The sequence below is a fragment of the Lissotriton vulgaris genome, chromosome 11, assembly GCF_964263255.1.
Source record: "Lissotriton vulgaris chromosome 11, aLisVul1.2, whole genome shotgun sequence".
Lineage (NCBI taxonomy): Eukaryota > Metazoa > Chordata > Amphibia > Caudata > Salamandridae > Lissotriton > Lissotriton vulgaris.
This window is the reverse complement of record NC_141699.1, coordinates 139,421,312-139,447,465: the sequence shown is the minus strand read 5'-3', so window position 1 is coordinate 139,447,465 and position 26,154 is coordinate 139,421,312. Positions and strand designations below refer to the sequence as shown.

The 26,154-nt window shown below is 40.8% G+C and overlaps 1 protein-coding gene across 8 annotated transcripts in view; it reads right to left on the bottom strand.

Moving 5' to 3' along the window:
• PITPNM2 (phosphatidylinositol transfer protein membrane associated 2) overlaps positions 1 to 26,154 on the bottom strand; it is a 1,044,200-nt gene that overhangs the window by 396,683 nt on the left and 621,363 nt on the right. For all 8 annotated transcript variants that reach the window (XM_086942927.1, XM_086942931.1, XM_086942930.1 and 5 more), the window contains exons 6-7: positions 9,001 to 9,122; positions 124 to 357 (exon numbers count right to left, since the gene is read on the bottom strand). In XM_086942927.1, the coding sequence (XP_086799053.1) occupies positions 124 to 357; positions 9,001 to 9,122 (356 nt within the window). The remainder of the gene's footprint in view (positions 1 to 123; positions 358 to 9,000; positions 9,123 to 26,154) is intronic.

Here is a 26,154-nt window from a genome sequence, read left to right as displayed (position 1 = left end):
ATCTCACAGAGCATCCACATGTGTCTAAAAATGGGATAGTCTGTTTACTGAGAATATGGCAGATGGAAAATCAAAGAACAGGACTTAAAGAGAGAGAGAGAAATCATGTCATGAAATGCTTACCAACATCGTGAATAAATCTTTCGATTTTGGACTGCATGCCCCAGTATCTGAACTCCACTTTGCAGAGCTTGTAGGCGCACATGATTGGGTATTTGCCCAGGTTGTTCTGATGCTCCTCTATCCAGTCTTCCGTCAAGGGCCCTCTTTTCGTTTTCAAGGACTTGTACAGCTTGGGGTCCTCTTCTACCTTGTACTCGTGTGGAGGGATCAGATCTTTCACGATGTCGATGGGATCTGAGGAGAACAAAGCAGAGAGCCCAGTTTCTACAATGTACTCAAACCTTCCTTCTGTAAAAGTATGTGCTTTCTTTCAGGGGTGTCCAATGTTGGCCCAAGTTGGCCTGATCTATATCCTATTTCTAAAGAAAAATTATTTCCATTATGATTCATTGTGTATAAATTGATCCTATGTGCCTAGCCTGAACATTTCCCATGGATCCAAGCCTGGTGCACCAATGTTGGACACTCCGGCTCTATTTACATATTATCAGTTCATTTTTGTAATTGCAAATGTCAATACATAACAGTGACCACTCAGCTCCATGCTCCCCTCCAACCACATCCCGATACCAACAGCAAGCCACAACTTTCCATTTTTATTTTGATTAAGTCTTTAGAGTTTTTACACTACGGAACAGGCCTTAGGCTTGTACAACCATTAGTAAACCAGATGAATATATTTACATAATATGTACAAAGGGCCAGCGATAGTAAATTGCAAAAAATAATCAGTCAGTTATGTAAGTATTTCTATTTTTTTAACAGAAAGCAGAGATACATAAAAAGGATCTTTACACTTTGACAAAGGGAAATAGTATCAGATGTTTGCCAAGTACAATTGGCAAAGCATTTTAGATGAAAGTATCAGCCCTAATATCAGACTGATTCAGGGTTTTATTGTTCTTGCACTTTTTTTGTTTTAACCAGAGTACAGAACTGCTTATGAGATTTCTCAAGTTCCTGTAATAACAGAGCGCATGTTGCTAAAGCATAATAACATATTTCGCTGTTTCAGTTGAAAATGGCCGACACCAATAAAAGCCCTGGAGAGCAGAGGGACTTCATCAGGCTCCCACCAAGTCCCACAGGTAGGACTTGTCTATAAGCAGGCTTTGCACAAAACTGATTCACGAATTGTTCGAAGACCCCTTTGCCACCTCGAATGATCTCTACCTGGATTTGATTGGCTAATATTTGTCACTGCTGCAGCACTGTCTCTATCTGATCTGTGCTCTGGGATTTTACAAATGACCAACAGCGGCTTCCTCTCAGGTAGGGTCATGAGGGCAGATAATCTGAGCTCCACCATCAACAAGAACTCTGCAATAAGATAATTAAAGGGACATACAGTGTAGAGGCAGACAGTCCCAGGTGCCCGCTCCTGAATTGCTAGCAATCACTAACAAAACACGTTCTAGAATATTCCCTGGTTTGATGTCATCAGCCTGGGTTTTGAGATCTATTGTGACATCATTCACTCGATTACACCTTTAAGAATATCTTAGGGAACTCCTGCCTGCCCCTTTTTCCATATTAAGACATGGAGCCAAGAACCCCTGTAACCTCCTACCTGTGCATGCCATTGTCCATATTTCACATATTCGTTACTTGATCCTTCCCAAACTAACCTTTAGACTCCGCTCCAGAAAGTGTAAAGTTGTTCATGCTAGCAAGGAAAATGTTAATTGTGCCAAGAAGAAATAGGAGGCAAGCTCTATCCTGCAGCAAAGGTTGTTTTTTGCTCACTCGAACTTGAATAAATCCTACCATTGTTGAAATGTGGGTCTGGGGGCACATAAACTTGGAACGTGCACCATGCTTGGACTTAAAATGCACTCAACAAGGCCACTTAGTGTGGCTTGGTATTTTTAATAACTGCAACATGTACAAGTAATGAGGTAAGTACCCTTCTGCTTGTCATAGGTCGAGACAGCATTTTTCTTGCACTACACATTCTGTTTTTACTGCTGGCATTATCCAAGACTTTTTGATTTTAGTATCTATTTATATCTACTCTAAAATACATTCTTAGAGCGGCTTTCAGTATTTGTATTTATTTATTTGTATTTGTATTTATTTATTTGTAAAGCGCAAACATTCATCCTGAGAGGACATCACGGCGCTGAAGAACATTGCAAGTGATTTGGCATCGGCTCTGTTTGAAAATTATTGATCTGACCTGGGGAAGAGGAATGTTTTCAGTTGTTTCTTAAATGAGACAAAGCAGTCATTTGTTCTAATTGTAGGGGGTAGCTCGTTCCACTTTGTTGCCGCTATGTGAGAGAAGGCCCGCTCTCCCATCCTGACAGTACGAGCTCGGGTGATGACTGCTCTTCCTAACGTCATAGATCGTAGGTGTCTAGAAGGTTTATGAAATCTGACCCTGTCATGTAGGATGGTGGGGCCTGTGCCGTGGAGTACCTTATAAGAAATGCACAACAGCTTAAAGATGGCTCGTTGCCGCATTGGGAGCCAATGAAGTTCACGCATGCAACTTTTAGCTGAATCAAATTTTCTTTTGTTGCAGATGGCTTTGGCAGCGGCATTCTGAACCAGCTGTAATTTAGAAAAGAGATAATCCGCCATACCTACAAACAGAGAATTACCGTAGTCCAGCCTACTCATCAGTAGTGACTGGACTAAGGTTTTCCTGCAATCCGTTGGCACCCAGGGGAAGACACGTCTAAGCAACTTCAGAAGTCCAAAGCTCCTTCCACAAGTTGTAGAAACATGGGATTTCATGGATAAATCCCTATCCAGTATTATACCTAAGTTTTTTGCTTTAGCAGTGGGGTTGGGAGGTAAACCCAAGTCACTTGGCCACCAGCTGTTATCCCAGGCCTGTGTGCCTCTGCCGAACAGTAAGATTTCGGATTTGTCGGCGTTTAGTCTAAGACAGTGGTCCTGCATCCAAGTTGCTAATTCGGTCAAACAGTTCGTCAGTCTAGTTTTGGAGTCATCATTTCCATCAATGGTGACCATCAGCTGAGTGTCATCAGCATAGGAGCACATTTCTACGCCCCACTTTTTGCCAATGTTTGCCAGCGAGGAGACGAATACGTTAAACAAAGTTGGGCTCAATGACGCCCCCTGGGGAACTCCATATTTTATAAGTCGTGGAGGGGATGTGTAGTCACCCAAACGTACTGATTGGGTTCGATCCGCTAGGAACGATTGTAGCCATCCCAATGCTTTGCCCAGTATTCCTTTCTCTGCCAGGATGTTCAACAGTTGGTTGTGGGGTACAGTATCAAAAGCCGCTGATAGATCAAGAAGTATCAGTGCGACTGTTCTACCCTGATCTACCCTGGTTCTGATACTGTCTGTCACCGCTAAGAGTGTAGTTTCGGTGCTGTTGTTTGTCCGGAACCCTGTCTGTGAATCATCCAGCAGGCCATTTGCTTCAAGAAATGTGGACAGACTTCTGTTGACTAACTTTTCCAGAACCTTTGATAAGTAAGGTAGCTGGGATATTGGTCTGTAATTGGCCGGATTGTTTACGTCTGCTCCAGCCTTCTTTACTAAAGGGGTGACTAGGGCCTGTTTCCATGAATCTGGAAAGTCAGCAGAACTAAGGGAGAGATTGAGTGCTCTGGTAACTGCTGGACATATTACAGGAGTTAATTGGGAAAAAATGTGATGTGGACAAGGGTCAAGTGGAGAACCCGACTTGACCTCAAGCATAACCTTTTCTACCTCCTCTTCTGAGAACGGGCCGAAACCATGACAACTGGTGTGTGCAACGGTTGGTACATCCTGTTCATGGATTTCGGTCAGGTGATTTGGAAAGGAGGCGTAGATGGTGTCAATTTTTTCGCAGAAAAAGTCATTGAGCTTATTACAATTTTCCTGTGAGGGGGTAAGATGTAGGGAAAGATTAGTTGGGTTGCACAATTCTTTGACGATTTTAAAAAGTTCTTTTGAGGAATTTTTATTCTCAGATATTCTACGTGTGAAGTATTCCTTTTTCGCCTTTCTGATTGCCCTGTGATAGAGTGTTTGAGCTTTCCTGAAGTTATCTTTGGTCTCATCAGTTTTGGATAATCTCCATTTATGCTCAGAGGAAGTACAATTTCTTTTTAGAAGCTTAAGTTCAGGTCCGTACCATCTCTCTGATTTTTTGTTGCCTGGTGCATGACGAGATTGAGTGGTCGAACAATGTTCAAGAGCATTTTTGATATTTTTGTGAAGGAGATCTATCTCCTCATGGATATTGGTGCTTGTGCACGAGGGGTGGGAGAAATGATTTCTAAATTTATCAATTGTGAAAGATTTCCAGTTTCTCGTGCTTACTGTAAAAACATTGTGCTTTTTGGTCTGGGGGATAGGAAGATTAATACAAAAGGTAATCAAGTAATGATCAGTCCATAACAGTGGTGTTAAAGGGTCAATGTCTATAGATTCAATATTAGAGAATATCAAATCTAATGTATGCCCTGCAATATGAGTTGGTTGATGGACTCTCTGAGATAATTGAAGGATAGCCATGTCTTCAACTAGTAGATTCGTCAGGGAACTACTACTGTTGTCCAAATGTATATTAAAATCTCCAAGAAGGAGGATATTCTTATTCTTCAAGCAGACAGGCATGATTTGTGTAAGTAATTGTGTGCTAAAATTTAGAGTGCAACCTGGGGGATTATAGATTAAAAAGCCTCCGAATAGTACATTGGTGTTCATGGACACAGTAAATGCCAAGACTTCATATTTTTCAGCCGGCACGATAGTCTCTTGCCTGCATGCATCAGTCATCCCTCTTCATCTATTGGTCGACTGGGAGAGGTGTGGTGCAGCGACTAGAGCGGCAGACTCCTGCGCGCGGGGCTCATGGTTCGAACGCCGGCGGCAGTTCAGCTCAGCACCATGTCACTGAGCAATAGCACACTTACTCTCCCCTTATGGCCCCAGCGCCTTGAGACGCTTAGGGATGATTAGTTTGTGCTTTAAAAATACAGGATTTACGATTTTGTATTTATTTTATTGGTCTTTTGTTGTGTCCTTCATGTATTGCTTTAACCTATCAAAGCACACAGCCTGGGCAATAGGTCCGCCCACATCAGCCATCGGTTAACTTCATTGTGAGTGACACCATAAGACCATCCACACACAAAGTAGTTCCCTTCAGTGTCTGGGACTACTATGGCAATGTGCGTTTTCTGAGTGAAAACAATGTTTTTGACTTTAGCCATGTTTTAATATTGGCAGGGGCTCAGCAGCTCCTCAAATATAAAGGGTTACAAAAACCAAAACAAAATAAATACAAAGTCAAAAAGCTGGCATTCAATGCCAGACCGATTGACTTGGCCTTGTAAACATGAAGATCACACTGGGCCCACCTCAGCCACACGAAAATAACTGATCACGTTGGAGGTAAAGGAGACTTTAATAGCAACCGCTCATCATTTTTATAACCCCTAGGACCGTTTTACAAATGTATTAATGTTACTTTTATTCTTTCCTTTTTTCAGCTCAATCATAGGAAAGCTCGAGGCAGAAAGTGTTTAATAGGGAATTGAATTGAACACGAGCAGTCTTCTCCGAGTCAAGAAAATAATGTAATTTCCCTGCTTGTGCTATGTGCCAGGACTACACTGACCATGGGCACGAGTCTCAAAGATGCGGCTAACACCTCACATGCTCCTGGATTCTATTGGGCAGATTTATGTTGGACTTGCGCCACATTGCGTCACGCAACGGTGGCGTAAACGTGGCGCATCCCTGCAACCTATTTACGTGACCCAGCTAGGCAGATGCGTCACGTTGTAAAAGCCCTGCGCCACATGTGGGCGTTCCGGGGCAGGTGCGCCTCGCAAAAGTGGCTGAGTGAAATCTACAAGATTTCACTCAGTCACTTTTAGGCCAATGCTGCGTCAAAACCCTGCGCCTGCTTGAAGCAGGCGTAAGGCTTGACGCAGCATTGGACAGATAGGGCACCCCGAGCCTTGCTGGAGCTGCATAGCGCTTGCGACGCAACTCCAGCAATGCGTCACCTTTACGGCACAGATGCGTGACGCATCTGTGCCGTTTTTGCCCCATGGTGCGCCGCATTGTAAATGCGGCGCACCATGGATGGCGGAGCTGCGGCGCACAATAACTGGCGCATCCCTGGGGATGCACTAGTTATAGTAAATCTGCCCCTATGTGTAATTCCTATGTGCTGAAAAAAAACTCGTGGCCTCATTCTTCTAGAAATTAATAAATCTTCACCTGGAGGTGCAGGAAGACCTTGAATTCCATTTTCACTTGTGAGAATGTATTCACGTATACGCGCAAATGAATATAAAAAAACAGACCAAGTGTAAACGCACTTTGGGGGATTTTACTTTTTTTATCTCCATGGAGAAACCCCTTCCCTTACACTGCCACGTTTTTTTTAGGCGGGTGGGGGTTCTTCTACCTCCCTAGAAAGAAATTAACATCTCTCAATCATTTTAATCTGGAGGAGGGGTGGCAAGGGTTTGGTAATATCTAAAAATCTATACGTTTGTGGTTGTGCAGAAACTTCCAGGGCATTGCATTTTATTGCACCTCGGCATTTGGACAGCAGTTCTTTCTGCTGGCAGAGCCGATTGTACAAATTGTTTCTGGTCACCACCTTGAAGTGTATAGTTGCAAGGGCATTAGATGTGGTGTGGGTGAGTAGTGCGCTTTACAAGTACTCTGATTGATTGATTGATTGATTGATTGATGCCATATATTTGTAAATTTATATTTGACTATACTAATGCAGACCACAAACGTCGGGATCACTTTAATGTAAAAGACCTTGTTTGTAATAGATTTAAATTTGGGACGCATACGTGATGTGTGTGTCTGCTCTCAGTTCCCCCCTCTCGATCTCTTACTCTAAACCACCTCCATCCCCATTGACCTTAGAATCTCTTTTAAATCATTTGTCTTGTCAGCCTATAGTCCCCACGAGATCAAAATACTAATTTGTTTTTGTTTGTCTGTGTGTCCCCTTAAAAGAAGAGTCTCAGAGGCGGGCTGACCCTAAAAACACAGTTGACCCCACTGCCACACAGGAAGATCCTGAAAACCAAGAACTGCTGAGGTAGGCGTGAGGCAATGTAACTGAATGAAGTAGAAATTGGAAAGAACCCTCTTGAGTCGAGGTACAGTGGTAAGGAACTAGGAAATCATTCATTGGGGGTTTCAGAATAAATTGCAAAATACTAAATTATGAAATCAGAGTTTCAGCGAAATTTGAATGTATTGCTGCTGCAAACGGTATCATTTGATTACGTGAGATACCCTGCATTAGCGCTTTGCCAATGGAGGCGGGCTGCCTTTCTAATGAGGCTCCCAGTATAACAAAATGAAATGTGTGGTTCTCTTTTAACACTGTGGACACTGGCGTCTTATGCAAGAGTTTGCATTTTTTCTCCAAAGTTGGGCCTGGTTCAGGAAAAAGTAGTAAACCTGCACCTGCATGAGTGAGTCTAAGTGAGGGGCAGATTTACTACTTTTTGGAATTCAGAAACATTCCCAGAATTATTTGTGGGAAGCTGCACCAGGGACAGTTTTCAAGATATACTTTTTTGGGACTGTTATGTGACGGTTCCTAAGAGTTCCTATTCCCTCTGTTCTTCACAGCTTAGAAGTGCATACGGGGGTATGAAGCTCCCAGCATGGAAATATGCAAACCACGCCTTGGAATGACCACTTTCCACTCCTTGTGCGGGATTCACAAGTGCGGATTTGACCACAGGCGAGGCACAGAAATCTGCACTTCTTTGCACCCCCCAGGAAATTTGCTTTAAAGCATGCAATTATGACCAAATTCACCTTTGTAAATCTGGCCAAAAATGGGTGGGTGGAGGAGCCCAACACGGGTTAAGGTAAAGCTAAATAAGAGATACAGTCCCTGTAAAATTGAGGGTCCTTTAGACCCAAAGCTGGAAAGACTAGACTAGATCAATGGGAGTATGATCGAGTAAACATAAAATAAGTACCCACCAGAGACTAATATTTGGCCATGACCACAGGTGCTGGGCACCAACACTTGTTTTCCAACAGCAACTTACAGAAAGCCAGAAAAGAGTAGAGGGAAGCAAAACATAGGAAGACCAAGACAAAGGAAGAAAGTCGAATTTAAAAACACCTGCACGTTTGAGATAAAGAAGCAGTGTAGGATAGTGGAAGAGCGAAGCAATGGGTGGATTCAAGACTAGGGAACCTTGGTATTCAGCAACCCCAGCATTCTGCAGCGGTAGTGGCAAAATCCTAGGAAAAACTTTAGGCTCCTGCACTTATGTGATGGTGATTGTTATTACTTGTGGAGAAGTGTGGCTCAATGGTTAGAGGAGGCATACCCAGAAGCTGAGGTCAGGGTTCAATTCCCGACGCGGCAGGGTCTGAGCCCAAGTGTCCACGGACTCGATAATTCTCACTTTGGTGCCTACTCGAATCACGGGTTCACACTCTGCAACTCTGGGCAATAGCTTGCTTAATCTCCACCACGGCCCCTGCGGTGGGATGCCTGGCTTTCACCTTGGGGATGCCCAGTATGGGTTATCTCACAGGGAAAAGCCAGGACGGGTTCCCAATGCAAGCACCGGGACACCCCGTTGGGGTAGCCGTGCGCTATATAAGATACACTAAAAAAATAAAAAAAATAAAAACTTTTACAAATTAGGCACCGGTACAGCGCAGAGGAAAGTTTCTATTTCCACTGTGCTGCTCTATGCAAAGCCTTTGCAATGTCAGTTCTGCGGAGAATCTATGCAGGTTGAGTTAAAAGATTAACTGCACCAGCTCAGCTGGGGTTATTGATCATATGCCACCTGGTAACATTTAGACAAACAGAGATGCTCTTTCTGAGATGACAGGCATATCCTAAGGAAAAATGCACAACAGCGATAACAAGGTACTCACCGAGAGTCGTCTGTCTCTTTTCGGCGGGAGAAAGGTTGAAGACATTGACATGGTCTCCTGAGTCAGGCTTATAAAATGTTTCAATGTCAATAGAGAATTTCTCTACAAAAGGACACGTGTATCTATAAAAGAAAGAAGACACTGAGTGAGAGGAAATCATTACCTGGAAATGCCAGATGGGGGCTGTTGCCATGATTAGTCCTGGGACAAATGTTTCTTATTAAAGGTTTGCGGGACCTGTTGAATCTCTAGGGAAGATGAGAGAGATTTGATGGGTGTCTTGAACCAAGGCAGTTAGAGGTGGAACCCCTTCAAATTAAATTCTGTATTTCACAGAACATTATATATTATTCTGTTTTAGGTGATTTGAAGTAGGTCGTCGCCAAACTTTGCCTTCTCACCAGTGCATGCAAAAAAATATATAAATACATACATACATATATATATATATACGTTTTTTTCTTGCAAACCTTTTTTGGGAAACATCTTATTGAGTTCTTACATAAGTGAAGAACTAAACAATGTATCAACTATATAAAGTTACACATAGTGGGTGTAAATTATGGGTGTAAATTACTCAAATACAGCTGAGACCTCTTAATCAGCACATCAGACTTATTACATTTCGTCTTCGCGATCATGCATTGTCATGGAGCTGGGGCCCTCAAGTAGCAGCGTTATCATTTTTTGTTAGGTCGAGGTCTTTACGCAGCTCCTTCCATTGCTCCAAGTCGTCTCCCACCTTGGAGTTTGTTCGCACTGCAGGCATACAACGTTCTTCCTTTATCACCCAATTATTCATATATTTCTAACACATCTCAAACCTCAGCCCCTTCTTGTTACCATTGAATCGCTATTCGTCTTACTCTCAGTGCCATTTAGCGGAATTGTGTGCCCCTTCACCTTGGATGAGGGTACAGGAGCAAAGGTTCTAATCCGACTAACTGTCCAATGGAGATCAACAATATCCTGGCCACCCTATGCCAAAATATCTAGAGAATATCTAGAGAAGTCCATGCTATGTGAAGTAGGCCCGCCGACCCTGAGTGACATGTAGGCGGTGTATGTTATGAAACAGCAAGGGGCATATGTACAAGGAGTCAATGCCACCAGAATGTCACTTTTTTTGACTTTCTGGTGGCGTTAGCTCCATCACCTTATTTACAAGGCGGCGTTAAGCCACTTAGCATGCAGCACTTAGGGCGAAAGGGAGGTGCAATGGGTGTTGCAGTGGGCGTTCCGCCACAACACCCTTTGCTTTTTGACGCTGCCCCATATTTACAAGGTATGGGGCAGCGCCAAAAATCAGACCAGGAAATACCTGGCCTTAAACAGGCGATACGAGGAGAGATGTTTTAGTTCTCCTTGTATTTTGCTCTTTCCATGTGTACTGCATCCTGAAGCTCACATAGAAACAGCAAATCGCCTATAAAGATTGTTTATGTGTAGGAAGGTGTCCCTTCCTGCACATGAACAATCACCCCTTCAGCAAAGGCACCCCAGTGCCATATTGCAAGGGTGCCTACGCTGGCGCTATGCAGCTTCTTTAGCATCACCCCTGAGGAAAACGCAGGGGTGTGTCGCATTCTTGTGAATACCGATCATCCCTGCATTTTGAAACTGACGGAGCTCGGCGTTACCAATTTTGGAGTAACACTGCACTCTGCCAGTTTGTAGTACAAATGGCTTTATGTCGATAAAGTATTTTTCTATGTAAGTACCTAAAGTGGGTCAGCCCAAATAGCGGTTGCTTGATATCTTTCGGATACATATCCATGCTGCATTCCATTCTCTGTAAGTAAGTGGGGTCCCACAGTCTCTGTCTCATTTTTCTTATATTCCCAACCCTTATTTTGGCATGTCTTCACATAGCACCATGTAAGGTGTGGAGAGTCGGCAGCTCCTGTATCAGTTTCATTAAAGTCCTCAAAGCCTTCATCCGCTAAAACCCTTTAAGGCAAATTTAGGGGTTGAACCACTTCAAATTTAATGAACAAAAAAAGTCGCAGAGTTTGATAAATCTCGGCTCATCCCAAAATCTGGGTATTCGGCTTCAGTCAGGTCTGGATGACCAGGACTAGTCCTGATGCACCAGCTAACTAATACCATCAAATTGACATACTTTTCCAGATTATCTAATTGGATGGATGGAACAGAAAACTCAGGTGTCAAATATTTCATGTTATGGTTTGTCCCTTCAGTTAAGCAATTGTTCCTTCCCTTATTTTCCAAAAGATGTTTTGGCTCTTGAGTGCTGATGCTGTTCCACGAGGGCCAGAGATGTGCCAGACTTTTAGGAGTACATTTAAGTACAACTAATTAAAATGGGGATCATTAACATACTTCGTGTGTATCCCAAAAACACGGCTCTAGCCATCATGGATCACTGTGATACGGGAAGCATTGTGGCGACTTCCTGTACCAGTGTTTTCTATCAGTCTCTCTGCAATAACAGAAAGCACCCAGATTGGAATTCAGTATCTCCGGTTTGGACAATTTAATCATCTTGTTCAATATACATCCAAAATACATTCAAATGCCATTCAACCAGGCAAAACCAATGACCCGCTGTCAGGCCCATCATTCACGCCCCCCAACTACACTTCAGCTGAATGGCAGGATTTGTCTCCAATGTGCATGTAGCTCCCTTTCTCTCCATATCAGATACATAGACAGCCTTCCAAGCCCTGAAACAATGTCAAGAGATGGCTGTCCCTGCAGCTACAAGCTACTCATAACTAATAACTCAAACCTGCCCCCCCAAACTCTGAGCAGGACCCAATTTCTTGGCCTCTTGGCCTTGCTGGGTGCCCCAGTCTCCAGACTGTCCTCTGGTGGTAAGGAGTTATCTCAATGATTGGTCCTCTACAGCCTGGATGAGGGTCTCAGCAATCTTGTGAGTGTGTTCAGTGGACCTTATGTTTAAGTTACAGTGTCACGGTGGGTTGAAAGTGATCTTTGATAGTCTGCTGTGATAGCCGGCATCTATTTTATGCCTTCTGGTTACCTTGTTATTTTTCTGCCAGACACCACGCATCCCAAGACAGAAGGTTGCCCACAGCTGCTCGCCATGCAGAGACACAGGTCTTCAAACGTGTACCTCTGGAAGGGATGTGCACTTGTACTCCGTAAAATCTTTGCAGTCTCCCATACCTGGGATCCTTTACTTCTCCATCAGTGTATGTATTGCTGTGCTCAGAAGTTGTATGCAGTGGGCCTTTGTGTAGCATGTCTGGCTTTTCTCTGAAAGGAAATACTGAATGCCAAAACATGTTCTCTAATCCACATCCCCTTTGAGCGTTATGGTTTCCTTTCTCCCCTTCACTGAGGAAGATGTGCCGTGCTCTGCTTTATGTAGAAACATGACTTTTTAGGCCTTGTCCACAGACACTACTTACAGTGGGCTTTAAGGCAACCAACTGCTTCCCATTGGTTGGCTTTCTTGTCAATCTCATTTGCTTACTTTTAATTCGATGGCTTTCCTTCCACTTCTTGTATTTGTCCCTCCTCTGAAGTATACCTGCTTTACCATTATTTTAATAGGATGACAAGTATCCTTCCACTGCCTACATTCAGGGAACTAAGTTTTGTTTTCCATACAGCATTACATGGGTGTGCATGTGCTTTTTGCTCCTTCCCTGACTTACTTCTTTCCACTCAAATCCCAACCTTCATGCTTTCCATTATGCTTTCCCTCATCTCGTCGATTGGTTTCTTGGACCTCCCAGTCTGAAGACTGAAAGTTGAACTACCCGGACCCACAAGGCAAGAGCAACGACCTGTGACACTGAAGCATGCGTGACAGGTGACTCGAGAAGAGCTGGCCAGAGAGGCATGATGCACTGGTCTTATTGTACATCTGTGTCCCACTCCAACTCCTGAAAGTCGAGGACAAGATTCAACCATCAAAGGACAATGCCTGTTGGAGAGCCTACTCTGCATCATGGCCCACCTTACCTAGTTGAACTTTGTATTACCCTTCCCCTGTTTTTTTACTTTCCCTGTTAGGTCCTTGGAGTAGGTCTTGTTGGCTGAAGTTGATCTCCCTGAAACGGGAATCATTGGAGCAAGCCATCTAAAATGTAGCGGGATGGAGATGTTCCAGAAAAAAGCTGCAGTTGAAACTGGAACAGTGTTCTTCCAGTTTCAGGGGATCCAATGGGGTTCCTTGTTTTGTTTTGGTGATTTTGCCAAAAGAAAAATCTGACCAGCCACTTAAGTGACGCAATCCTTAAAATGTGGTACCTCGAGAAGCTACTTTGGATGCAAATCGATCCAAAGCACCAGTAGCTCCTCCAGTGAAACACTGACTTTTTGGACTTGATAGAATCCTAACTGGTCTGTCTGAACAGTGCCAAGTGCTCCTGTTAAGCAACACTAGAAGTCTTACTTTGGGAACCCTTTCTTTTTCTGTTCCGAAACCTCAATTACTTATGGGCTGGGGATATCAGCTTACATTTGGGTGGTGGCATCTTGTGTCTGAGGTTTTTTACGTGCTCTGACTTGTGGCACTTGAGCCCAGGATAACTGGAAAACTACGACAAAGGGCGGACACACCATGGTGCACTTGATAGATATGTAACGGATCACTGAAAGAATATCGACCTACAGAAATATCGAAGGTAAGTATATCGACACCCTACCTACAACATTGTAAGTACAAAAATATTGAGAAAAAAAATATCGATGTTAAAAAATATCATCATTAAAAATATCGTTTTTTTCTGTAAAAAAAAGTAAATAATACTTATAAATAAAATAAACATATTAAAACATATTTAATAATGTTTAAAATTAATACATAATACATATTTAATAATAAAACTTTAATTAAAAATATACATACAATATATAATATATACTTAATAATAATTTTTAATACTTTTTTAATTACTTATAAATTATTAAAAAAGACTATAAATTACAAATACATCTGCACACATAAAATAAAACAAATAAAAATAAATAATTATATTTAATAAATTAAAAAAATAAATACACTTTCAATATTTTTAAAGTTAGTTAAATACAACATTATCTAAAAAAACTACAAAAAATATTAAATACATAAATAACTAAAACTACTATTTAAAGTTTAAAAAAACTACAGTAATGAAAACATTGGATAGCGTAGAACATAAAATTACTATTCCCACTCCAGAAAATTCAACAGTAGGGAAAGCATTAAATAGCATAGGGGTAAAAATTACTATTCCCACTCCAGAGAGTGCAATAGTAGGAAAAACGTTGGATAGCGTAGGGGTAAAAATTACTATTCCTACTCAGTGAATGCAACAGTAGGGAAAGCCTTGGATAGCGTAGGAGTCAAAATGACTATTCCCACTTCAGAGAGTGCAACAGTAGGGAAAGCATTGGATAGTGTAGGGGTAAAAATTACTATTCCCACTCCATAGAGTGCAACAGTAGGGAAAGCGTTCGATAGCGTAGGGGCAAAAATTACTATTCCCACTCCAGTGAGTGCAACAGTAGGGAAAGCGTTGGATAGTGTAGGGGCAAAAATTACTATTCCCACTCCAGAGAATCCAACAGTAGGGAAAGCGTTGGATAGCGTAGGAGTAAAAATTACTATTTCCACTCTAGTGTGTGCAACAGTAGGGAAAGTAAATACTTCATATATGAATACAAATAAATTAAATGTTAATACCAATTAGAAATTAATTAAAAGTAATTACCAATTTAATATAATTAATAATTAATCAATTAAAAATACAAATAAAAATTAATTATTAAAAATAATTACCTATTAATACAAATAAATTACCAATTACCAATTAATTAATTAACAATTAAAAAATAATTAGCTACTAATTCAAAATAAATATCAATAAATAAATTAAAAAAATCTAATTACAAATAAATTACTTCCCACCCTATTCCCCTATAAACCCACAACCCGCTTCAGAAAATAAATTAATAAAATTAACATAATTATCAATTAATCAATTCATAAAAATTAATTACCAATTATAATTAAATTAATTACCAATCAAAAATTAATTAGCAATTAATTCAAGATAAATACCAATAAATAAATTAAAAAAATTTAATTAATTATAATTAGATTACTTCCCACCCTATTCCCCTATAAACCCACAACCCGCTACAGAAAATAAATTAATAAAATTAACATAATTATCAATTAATAAACATTAATTACCAAGTATATTTTAATTAATTACCAATTAAAAATTAATTAACAATTAATTCAAAAAAAAATACCAATAAATAAATTAAAATATTTAATTAATTATAATGAAATTACTTCCCACCCTATTCCCCTATAAACCCAAAACCCGCTACAGAATTATATTACGCAAAAATGAAATACTATAAAATTAATTACTTAAAATAAATTATAAAATAAATATACACTTTTCACACACATACTAACATAAAAAACACTTTAAAATATTCGATATTATTAAAAAATCGATATTAACTTACTTACCTCAAATTCGATATTTTTGATGACTATATTCTGTCCATTCGATATTTTGTCCATTCTATATTTTGAATTCGATATTACTGCAAATCAGTTCAATATTTTTATTGACTATATTCTGTCCATTCGATATTTTGTCCATTCTATATTTTTTATTCAATATTACTGCAATTCTATATTTTGTACTCAATATTTTGAGTATATACCATATGTAACATGTCTGGCACCTATTGTGTTAGACAAACAGTATCCATTGTGGAGCACTGAAACCTAAGGCTCTCCATAAGTTACCAAGGATGCGCCATAACCAGCCCGAGAACAATGCTGCACTTAGAATCTTTACTCTGTTTCAGTCATACTGCCTTACCTGACATGTTAAGTAAAACTATTTGAGTGATGGGGGCACTCTTCTGCTAGTACAACCGTTCTTTGCTTCTGGCAAACATTTTCTTCCAAACAAGACCATGGGCTGTGATGCCTTTGATTGATGGTGAAGAATATAAACTCCTGGGAGCTGGACTGGGGTGGGTACAAGGGAGAGGCTGGTCTTCCCTACAGGTTTTGCCTCTCTCTTGCACACAACAGTTTGCCAAGCCTTCCTTCCCCCACCCTCGTCCCTGCAGGCCTCCAAGTAAAAGGCTTTCAGAAAGAGAAGGTGTAGGGAGAAGGGCTAAGCAGGTGTCGGGTGCATATACCCTACAAGACGCTACATGGAAAAATGTTGGTCCTAAAAAGTCACAAACCTTGCTTTTTCATATTATGTCAGGATTTGATCTTCTGTGTTCATGGATGCAACAAAAAAAAATGGCCAGCTAGGAACTTAAATGTTTTTTTTTGTTGTGTGATTGAAAACTATAAAATATTGGTATATAAAAAGGCATGCCGATGTATCCGGATACAACAATATTCTGTCACATAATATATAGCATATTAAACCATCAATCAAATATGAAGGGTCTGAAAGTACTATAATGAGCCAATGAGGTTTATATACAAAGCTAAAATGGAAATAAAATTCTGAAATATAAGGCCCTAAAAAGTAGCCAAGTCATTCCACGACTTATAAGCAGATGCTTGCAAAATTAGGTATGAAATCTAGTTTACTCTTTAGATGCAGGTAGGAGGGATTTTATTCTGTACAATATCCACCTGTTACTGATTGCTCTGCAAGTGTTCTTTATATATCTCCCTGTATGAGTCATATTCCTGCAAAATGTCACTTGTCTCACCGGCTCAATCATTTGCCATTGAAATGCATTCTATTTCCTCCATACATCGTGTCCCCTTCTTCAGGAAATATTCTCCCAACAATTTCTCATTTTGTCTGCAATCACTTCTTGCTATAGTAGGTGGCGGCCACCCCACAGTGAGGTCTCATCACCCTCCTGCACGGTGCGTTAGACCTCCAGCAGGATCTATGTTTCCTCCAACAGGCCAGGTCATATCTCCATAGGACCCATACACCCCCTGTAGAACTCACTCACTTGCGCATAAGGCCTTCAGGAGGGCCTCTTTTGCTCAGGCATTCAGTTCTTTTCCTACCACTGCCTACTCTTTGGAACAGCATTTCCACTAGTGCAGCTGCCTTTTACAAATAATAAAATCCCTTTTGAAAAGCTCAAACTTTCCTATTAAATTGACTATTGTATATATTTTTAATCTTTTATGAATAAAACAAAATATTTCACATTCTGTGTTAGTTGCACTTGTTTCTGTATTTTAGTGTACTTGTTTCTGTATTTTTGTGTACTTGTTTCTGTATTTTTGTGCGTTGCTTTCACATTTAAATCATAGAAATTCCTTATTCCAGGATCCCTGACTTCCATTAGTGATTTGATAGGGCCCATAGAATTCAAAAGGCTAAGAACCACTGCACTAATGTATGCAGGGTTCTAAAATGTCTCAGGTCCATGTGTGAGTAACTCATCCAGTCCAGGGTTTAGCTTTACATTTTAGGATCTGTAGTCCTGGTTTTACACTAGGATCAAAAGGACTACAAATCCCAGAATGCAAGGGGGAAACGTGACCTGAGTGAGCTAATCACACAAAGAAATGTGAAACTTGAGCACTACGCGTGTTTTGCATATATATATAGTAGACCTACAAAGTGACTCAGTTATATGTTGCCCTTCACCAACAAGCAATACGCATGGCAGTAAATTCAGCAGTTTTTAGGGTTTTTTGTCGTACCCAACAAAGTCACATGAGAGATAACCAGCAATTCTGGGGCACAGAGGCTCTTATTTCTCCATTAGAAGTGCTCCTGAACCCACATCCACCTCTGAGGGCGATCCAAACCGCCGTAAGTCGACACCAGGTTGAATATTGAGATTTATAAAGACAATACATTAATAAATAAAATAATAAACAGTGCGGTCGAGGCACAGGGAGAGAAAGTTACCCAGAATCTTTCCATGGTCAGTCAAGTATGTACTGTTAAATTTTTTAATAGTAACACGTGTTATTAACAGTATTTAGGCGTAGAAAGCTCTGCAGTATTAAGTGCTACATAAAATATTAGTCATATTATAACATCAAGTTGCTGTTGGTCAATTACCAATATTGGGGTAATAACCCCAGGTCTCGAGCAGGGCTGCACTGAGCACCAAACCAGTCTTGACACAAACATTTAAACCAGTCCTGCATTGGATAGGGCGAGGGAGAGTAGGGAAAATGTGTCCAAATGGAGCATGGTACTACACAACTGTTCAAATATATTGGCTAAGCGCAGTTAAGGTAGGGTCTTAGCAACCCAACTCAACCCAGGTCTCAAAGTCAAATGTTCATTCCCTCCTTCCCACATTCTCTCCCCGCTTGAAAGCCTACAAATTGGACATTTGAAAACATTTATTTTTTAAAGAACTAACCAAAAACACTTTCAGGTCGACTGTCTGTTATTAGCGGCTTCTCACATAGGGTCCTAAGATCCCATATCTGAGCTTGTTTTTGGAATGACCCAGTACCAAATACAGACCTTGTACCACCTTTCATCAACATCAGAAATGACTCGGTTGAGCAGCTTAGGAAACAGGCATTGGCAATACAAAATAGGTATGGATTTGTCGTGCTAATGCATGCACTATTAACATATTAGGAGGAAACACACAGGAATGAGCTGCAAGAGCACAGAGGGATATAATTGTAAAGTAGTCCTCATGCTGTTCAATGCAAGCACTCAAGTGAGGTGGAGGAATACACCCAAACACCAAAAAAGCACTAGGTGATATCAATACTCCACTAAGTTGAGCCAGGATGTGATTGACAAAGTCTCAAGCCAATTGCTGATAGAGGCTGGATATGTGTAAATTGTAAGCTATAGGTCTGTTTTATATTTGCACTTCCAAAACCTGGACCTCAAAACCTGAAACGCTTTGTTTAAGGAGGCTTCTAGACATCGGATAGCTCATTATTCAAGAGTATGGTCACCTACATCAAAGATACCTATGTTAACCCCTCCAACCACTCCTGTCTCATTTGCAGCTCTCTGGTGACCGTCCTTCCTCTGAAACAATCCCTTTAGTTGGGGTTGTCCAATCAGGCCAAACCTACTTTTCACAGCCTCATACACTAATTCGTTGAGGCCACATAAATTTGATAAAGCTTGTAAAAGTGTCCACTAAGTGACGCGTTCAATCCTAAATAAACCCTCTGAAATTATGAGTTTATATAAACTATATAGTGTTTATTATAATACAAAACTCTAACCAGAGATACACTACAATCATTCTTATTTAAACTTACTCTGAGCTCCATGAAGTAGGGTACTAGCTGTCTGGGAAGCGCTTCAGCACCTCGTCAGAGGTAGTAAGAGCTATACAAATCTACTATTCAATATAGTACATTATTCAAAGTATCCTTATATATATAACGTTTCTGTTTTGTATTTATAAATGTACACAATATTACTAAAACAATACATTACATTTTCTTTTTATTAATGCCCTCACACAAAATATTAAATAATGTGGGGCAGATTTATGTTGCCTGATGCATCTCTGCAAATCAGCAGAGATGCGCCAGGAAAGATACGGCACGCAAGTGTATCCTTGCGCCACTCATGATGCGCCGCATTAACAATTCGGCGCACCATGGCGCAGGAATAAACAGATGCGTGTCGCATCTAGGGCGTGAAGTTGGCGCAGTGCTGAAGTTGTGTTGCGTGCGGCACGCAACTCCAGCACTTTTCCAACTTGCCCTATCTCTAACATGGTGCGTCAAACCTTACGCCTGCTTCAAGCAGGCGCCGGGTTTGACGCATCAGCGTTTGTAAAGTAACTCAGTGAAATCTTGTAGATTTCACGGAGTCACTTTTCTGGGGCGTTCCTGCAACGGAACGCCCCCCCCTGCGTGGAAACGCCCACATGAAACCTGATGCAGGTTTCACGTGGCGCAGGGCCTTACACCATGACGCATCTCCATAGATGCGTCACAATGTAAGTGTGTCGCAACGTGGCGCAGGGTTTACGCCGCCGCTGCGTCACAGAAGTGACGCAACAGCATCGCAAAAGTGCCGCAAGTTTGACATAAATCTGCCCCTATAGGTTTAAAGTTCCAGAAAGCTCTTGTAGGTGGAATCAACATTTTATTGCTTACTCAGAGCGAAATTAAATGTTCTCAAATGCCATCAGTTGGGTAAATTTCCTCTGATCTCTGACAAAGGAGCGTTAAATAATGAAATGTATGCATATGCAAGGGGACCTCGTAGAGAGCCCGCACTGGTTTATCCTGTGCTTAACAAAAGTACAAAATCGAAATCAAGATAACAGGAGGCCCTGGTTTATATGAGTCCAAGCATCGCGATAACAGAACATATGATTATTAACATGCTATCTGATTGGCTCTGAAGGCAACTCGTATGCCGTATGTGTCATAATGGAGTTTCCATGTGTTCTGTTCTGCCTGGCTGCAGTTTTCTATTTTTGTTCCATTAAATCTAATCTTAGGCCATGCCCTTTCAAGGGAAGATGCACATGTAGATCAGGGACGAAATGTTTTCCAAAACATGTTTTAATGGGATGTTGAGATATCATATCCCCCCACAGACTCACAGGGAAAATCAGCAAAGTGAGCCTGATAAAAGTCTAGTCAATATCTGTCCGAAGTCGTAAAACAACACAAAAACAGCAAATCCGGCATCTGCATGAAATTACCCTTCATGAACCATAAAAAGTCTACTCTTGATTGCGCCAACATTTAAGAAAGGGAAAGTACAATCCACTCCTTCCTTCTCTGGGAACGCTAACAGAGTGTGGAACTCACTGCCTCAGGAGTTACATGACAACAAATCATTCCCTCACTTTAAGAAGAAACTGAAACGTCTGCTCTTCAACAAATGTCTAAACCCTCTCACGAATTCTCTTGACCGGTCTGCGCACTCCCTCCTTGCACTCTCTAAACAAATCCGAACATCACTACCTCGAAGAAACGGTGCCTTTCACAAAAGCACACACTAGCTACCTCAAAATGTATCCCGTCCATCTATACTACTGTCTGTCATAAATGTTGTTATATATTTTTTTTTGTTTTAATAATTTTATTTTTACCCCACATGTAACTTGTGCACACACACACACACACACACACATATATATATATATATATATATGCACTCTCTAAACAAATCCGAACATCACTACCTCGAAGAAACGGTGCCTTTCACAATAGCACACACTAGCTCCTCAAAATGGATCCCGTCCATCTATACTACTGTCTGTCATAAATTTTATGCTATATATTGTTTTTTTGTATTATTAATTTTATTTTTACTCCACATGTAACTTGTGCACAAACACATATAGATACATGTATATATATATATATATGCACTCTCTAAACAAATCTTAACATCACTACCTCGAAGAAACGGTGCCTTTCACAATAGCACACATTAGCTACCTCAAAATGTATCCCGTCCATCTATACTACTGTCTGACATAAATGTTATGTTATATACTGTTTTTTTGTATTATTAATTTTATTTTTACTCCACATGTAACTTGTGCACTTGTGCACACACACACACACATATATATATATATATCGTCCAAAAACAGGTTGCCCTTTGTGAAGATGTCGCACATGGGGGGGTGTAGTGCACACGCTCAGCCGGCAGCAGCAGTTTCAGACAGCCTCCATCCCTCCTCTCTGAGATAGCCAAACGCGTTTCGAGCAATGTGTTGCTCTTGATCACTGGCAGTTACATCACCACACGGAGCCAGCGGACTTTAGGCGGGATCACATTTTATTTTGATTGAAACGCGTCTGGCAGGACATTGGAGCTCTACATGTGCTTGGCGGAATGTTCGTGTAAATCTCGAAATTAAATGGATTTTCTCACCACGAGTGGTCTCTTCAAATTTGTGGCAACCTTTTCCTGATGTTAAGCGGCCCGTCCAGGTCGCGAAGAGCCCCACTGCAGACCTTGCGGGACAGCAGTGTCAGCAACCAAGAGACGCTGTTGTGCGGTGAGTCCGTTTCGAGAGGATACATTGGCACGGACTGGATGCCTTGTGTATCATGAGCATCCCACATGGGAAGGATTGCATCATTTCAGACACTCAATAGCACCCACGAGGGTTTTATTTTTCGAGCGGACTACGAGGACCATAATGCACTCGCACACACGCCCACTGGGGCGGGACATTATATTGTGTGCAGGTGGTCCGCTTGCTGTTTGTGTGCTCTGTGGCCAGTGAACAAGGGCGGTAGACGCCCGAAACGCGTCTGGCAGGACATTGGAGCTCTACATGTGCTTGGCGGAATGTTCATGTAAATCTCGAAATTAAATGGATTTTCTCACCACGAGTGGTCTCTTCAAATTTGTGGCAACCATATATATATATATATATATATAGATATATATATATATATATATATATATGCACTCTCTAAACAAATCTGAACATCACTACCTCGAAAAAACGGTGCCTTTCACAATAGCACACATTAGCTACCTCAAAATGTATCCCGTCCATCTATACTACTGTCTGTCATAAATGTTGTTATATATTGTTTTTATGTATTATTAATTTTATTTTTACTCCACATGTAACTTGTGCACTTGTGCACACATATATATATATATATATATATATATATATATATATATATATATATATATATATATATATATATATATATATATATATATATATACGCACTCTCTAAACAAATCTGAACATCACTAACTCGATAAAAAACAGTGCCTTTCACAATAGCACACATTAGCTACCTCAAAATGTATCCCGTCCATCTATACTACTGTCTGTCATAAATTTTGTTATATATTATTTTTTTGTATTATCAATTTTATTTTTACTCCACATGTAACTTGTGCACTTGTTCACACACACACACATATATATATATTACCTACTGGCGATAGCCAGTAGGTATATATAGTTAGGACCTAGTTTCCATAGGAAATCACCAACATTCTATTGGGAATAACTTTGGCGCCAGTGAATGAATCTACGTGAATTTCTCAAAGAAGATGGCCCGTTACGCTCCGCTCCTTCCCTGAAAGTTTGAGGGGGGTTCGTCAAGTGGGGGCTGAGATTAAAGGGGGGTCCCAAAACGTGTTTTCCCCATGCAAATTTCCATAGGACCTTTAGACACGGCTACAGCTTGAACCACTGAAGGGAATTACACCAAACTTGTCAAAATGGTAGTGTCTGGTACGCAGACCACGCTTTTGGTAAAATAGTGTAAATCCCTCCAGTAGTTCCTGAGAAAATTAGAAGAGAAATCAATTATATATCTATAAGCGCGCACCCGTGCGCGCACCCCCGCAAATTTTCAGAATTTTTTTTGGGGGGATGGGGGGCTTGGGGGGCTTCTCTTTTTTATTTTAATGTGTTTTATTTTCATTTCGAGGGTGCCCACCCCTCGTTTTACTCCCGAGATCACCGCCGCGGCCTGAGCCGCCTCAAGATGGCCGCTGCCTGGTTGTGCGCGGGGCCGGGAGGACGTGGTTTCCGCTTCCCCCTGCCTGGGGGAAGCCTTTGATGCACCCGTGTCACAATATTGGGGGCGACGGCTGCGCAGCACTGGCGGCCCGTGGCAGGCCTTTATAATTTATTTGTGGACACTTAGTGACACTAGAGTGTACCCAAATAAATTATAAAGTCCGCCGCCAGTGCCGCGCGGCCGCCGTATAAAATGCAACCACACCTGCTTCTTGTAAGCTTAGCTCCCTGCAGCGCACGACGTACTGCGTTTGTGGGTCCATTTCCAGGGCCGTCAATCTTGTAGTGCGCGAAAGCGCTACCAATGACGGCCCTGGAAATGGTGCTGTCCTGCCCCCAAGAGTGTTTGAGCATATGTCGCACCCTTGCCAATTACGAGTAAGGCCCTAACTTTCGCTGGTCCATTGACGGCTGCGCAATTAATGTATGTGTGAAGCGGCACCTGGAGTTTGTAGGAGCTCTCCGGTTGCAGCGGCCGCCAGGAAATTGAAATTGAAATGAGGAAAGCTGAGTGGGCAACACAACTATCACGGAAGGCGGGCTAGACCCCCCAGGCGGCAAACTCGAATTGCCGCGGCCCGCTGTGACGGCCTGAGTCTGCTTGCAGCCAGCCTTGCACCTCTGCGGAGAAGAGTCGATGCCTTCAATTATAGAGGGCTGAAACCGCAAGGCCAGAATGGGTGAGCGTGTTAAGTTATGGGAGCCCGTTGCGTCTCCGATGGTCGCCTGCCTCTAATCAAAGTAAGTGCAAGATACACAACACTTAACCTCTGAACTCGGAAAACTATTGGTGCTCCTAATACTATGGATGTCCCTGTGCTCATTTGTTTGTCCAGATTTATAGCAGTCAGGAAAGAGATTAGTAAAGCTTGTTATTTTCGGTTTGTCAGAGGCTGCAGAAGAAATTAAATCAGAACACCTGCTAAAAATGTTGGTGGTGGAGAGTCTGCACCTCGGATACATTCAGTACCCCAACGAACAATGATGTGCGCTTTGAAGTGAGGACACCGAATCTTGAAAACTTGATTAGCTGAAATTTACAGAAACATCCTTTTGTTTTTTTAATCTATTGTTCCTAATTTCTGATTGATTCTCTTGGGCATTATGGGTGTGTTACGCAAATAGTTACATTGAATATATTTTAATTTTAGATTTCTGGTTGCTTGTGTACTCTAGGGGCCATTCTTCTGTTTTTAAACTATGTCTTTAGGTTACAGTTAGTGAAAGTCCGTAGCACCCTTGCTTTACACCATTTAAAATCAATTGTTCTGTGATGTGTTTTAAAACTAAGAAGGGTTTCCAGAGCTGTTTTAAATGCAGCAGTGCTCTAAGAAGTAACAGTACTCTGATATTAAAATGATATGATATATATATATATATATATATATATATATATATATATATATATTAGCTTTTAAAAAACCAATGAAATTCACTGAAAAAACCATAGGTTATAGACTATATATAGTTAGGAATTAGCCTTTAAAAAACCTTGGAAATTCACTGAAAAAACCATAGGTTTTAGGCCTTATATAGTTAGGAATTAACATATAAAAAACCATTGAAATTCCTCCTATATAGTTAGCTGGACATTTTATTGATATAAAACCAATGAAATTCCACATATAGTTAGTTGCACTAACTATATATTTCGCACATCCTCAATCCAATGCTGATGATGTCACATATTACATCATTCATGACATGGTCAGTGACATCACTGATGACATCACTGATGACATCTCAAATGACATCACTGATGACATCATCCAGTGTCTGTGTGTTTTTGTAAAGTTTAAATATGTTTTACATAGTGAAGAATGAGTGGATGTATAAGAGTATGGATGAAGGATTTGATTGTATAAGTGAGTAAGTATGTGTTAGTATATCTGTGAAAATGTAAGCTGTTCTGTGTTTAACTGTATAGATTAAGAAATCAAAGTGTGATTGATTCTTTACAGGACTGACTAGGTGTGTGAGTAACTCCATGGATGAGTGGCAGTGTGTGAGTGTCTGAATAGGTGTATGAGTGCATATGATAGTGTTGTAATGATGAGTGAGTGTATGTACGAGTGACCTTATGGGTGAATGAATGAATGTGTGTGTAGACGTAGGAATCAGTGAGTGCGTATGTAGTAAATGGTATTGGTGTGTCAATAGTTTCAAAAATTATACTCTGTATTTTACACTAGGTGTAACAGAAGTTATATTAGAGTGTAAGGAGGTGCATTGTATTATCACATGAAGTATATCATCAGTGGTGTGATCATTGATGTTAAATGAGCTGTCATCAGTGATGTCATCAGTGATGTCACTGACCATGTCATGAATGATGTAATATGTGACATCATCAGCATTGGATTGCGGATGCGCAAAATATATAGTTAGTGCAACTAACTATATGTGGAATTTCATTGGTTTTATATCAATAAAATGTCCAGCTAACTATAGAGGAGGAATTTCAATGGTTTTTTATATGTTAATTCCTAACTATATAAGGCCTAAAACCTATGGTTTTTTCAGTGAATATATATATATATATATATATATATATATATATATATATATATATATATATATATATATATATATATATATATGCCAGGAACCCCTCCACAATGCAGAAGGAAGCAGCCACACACGAGGAATCCAGGGAAAGGCTTTATTAGACGGCAGTTAGGGCATAATGCATTTCGGCTGTGACGCCTTCATCGGATGCCTGCT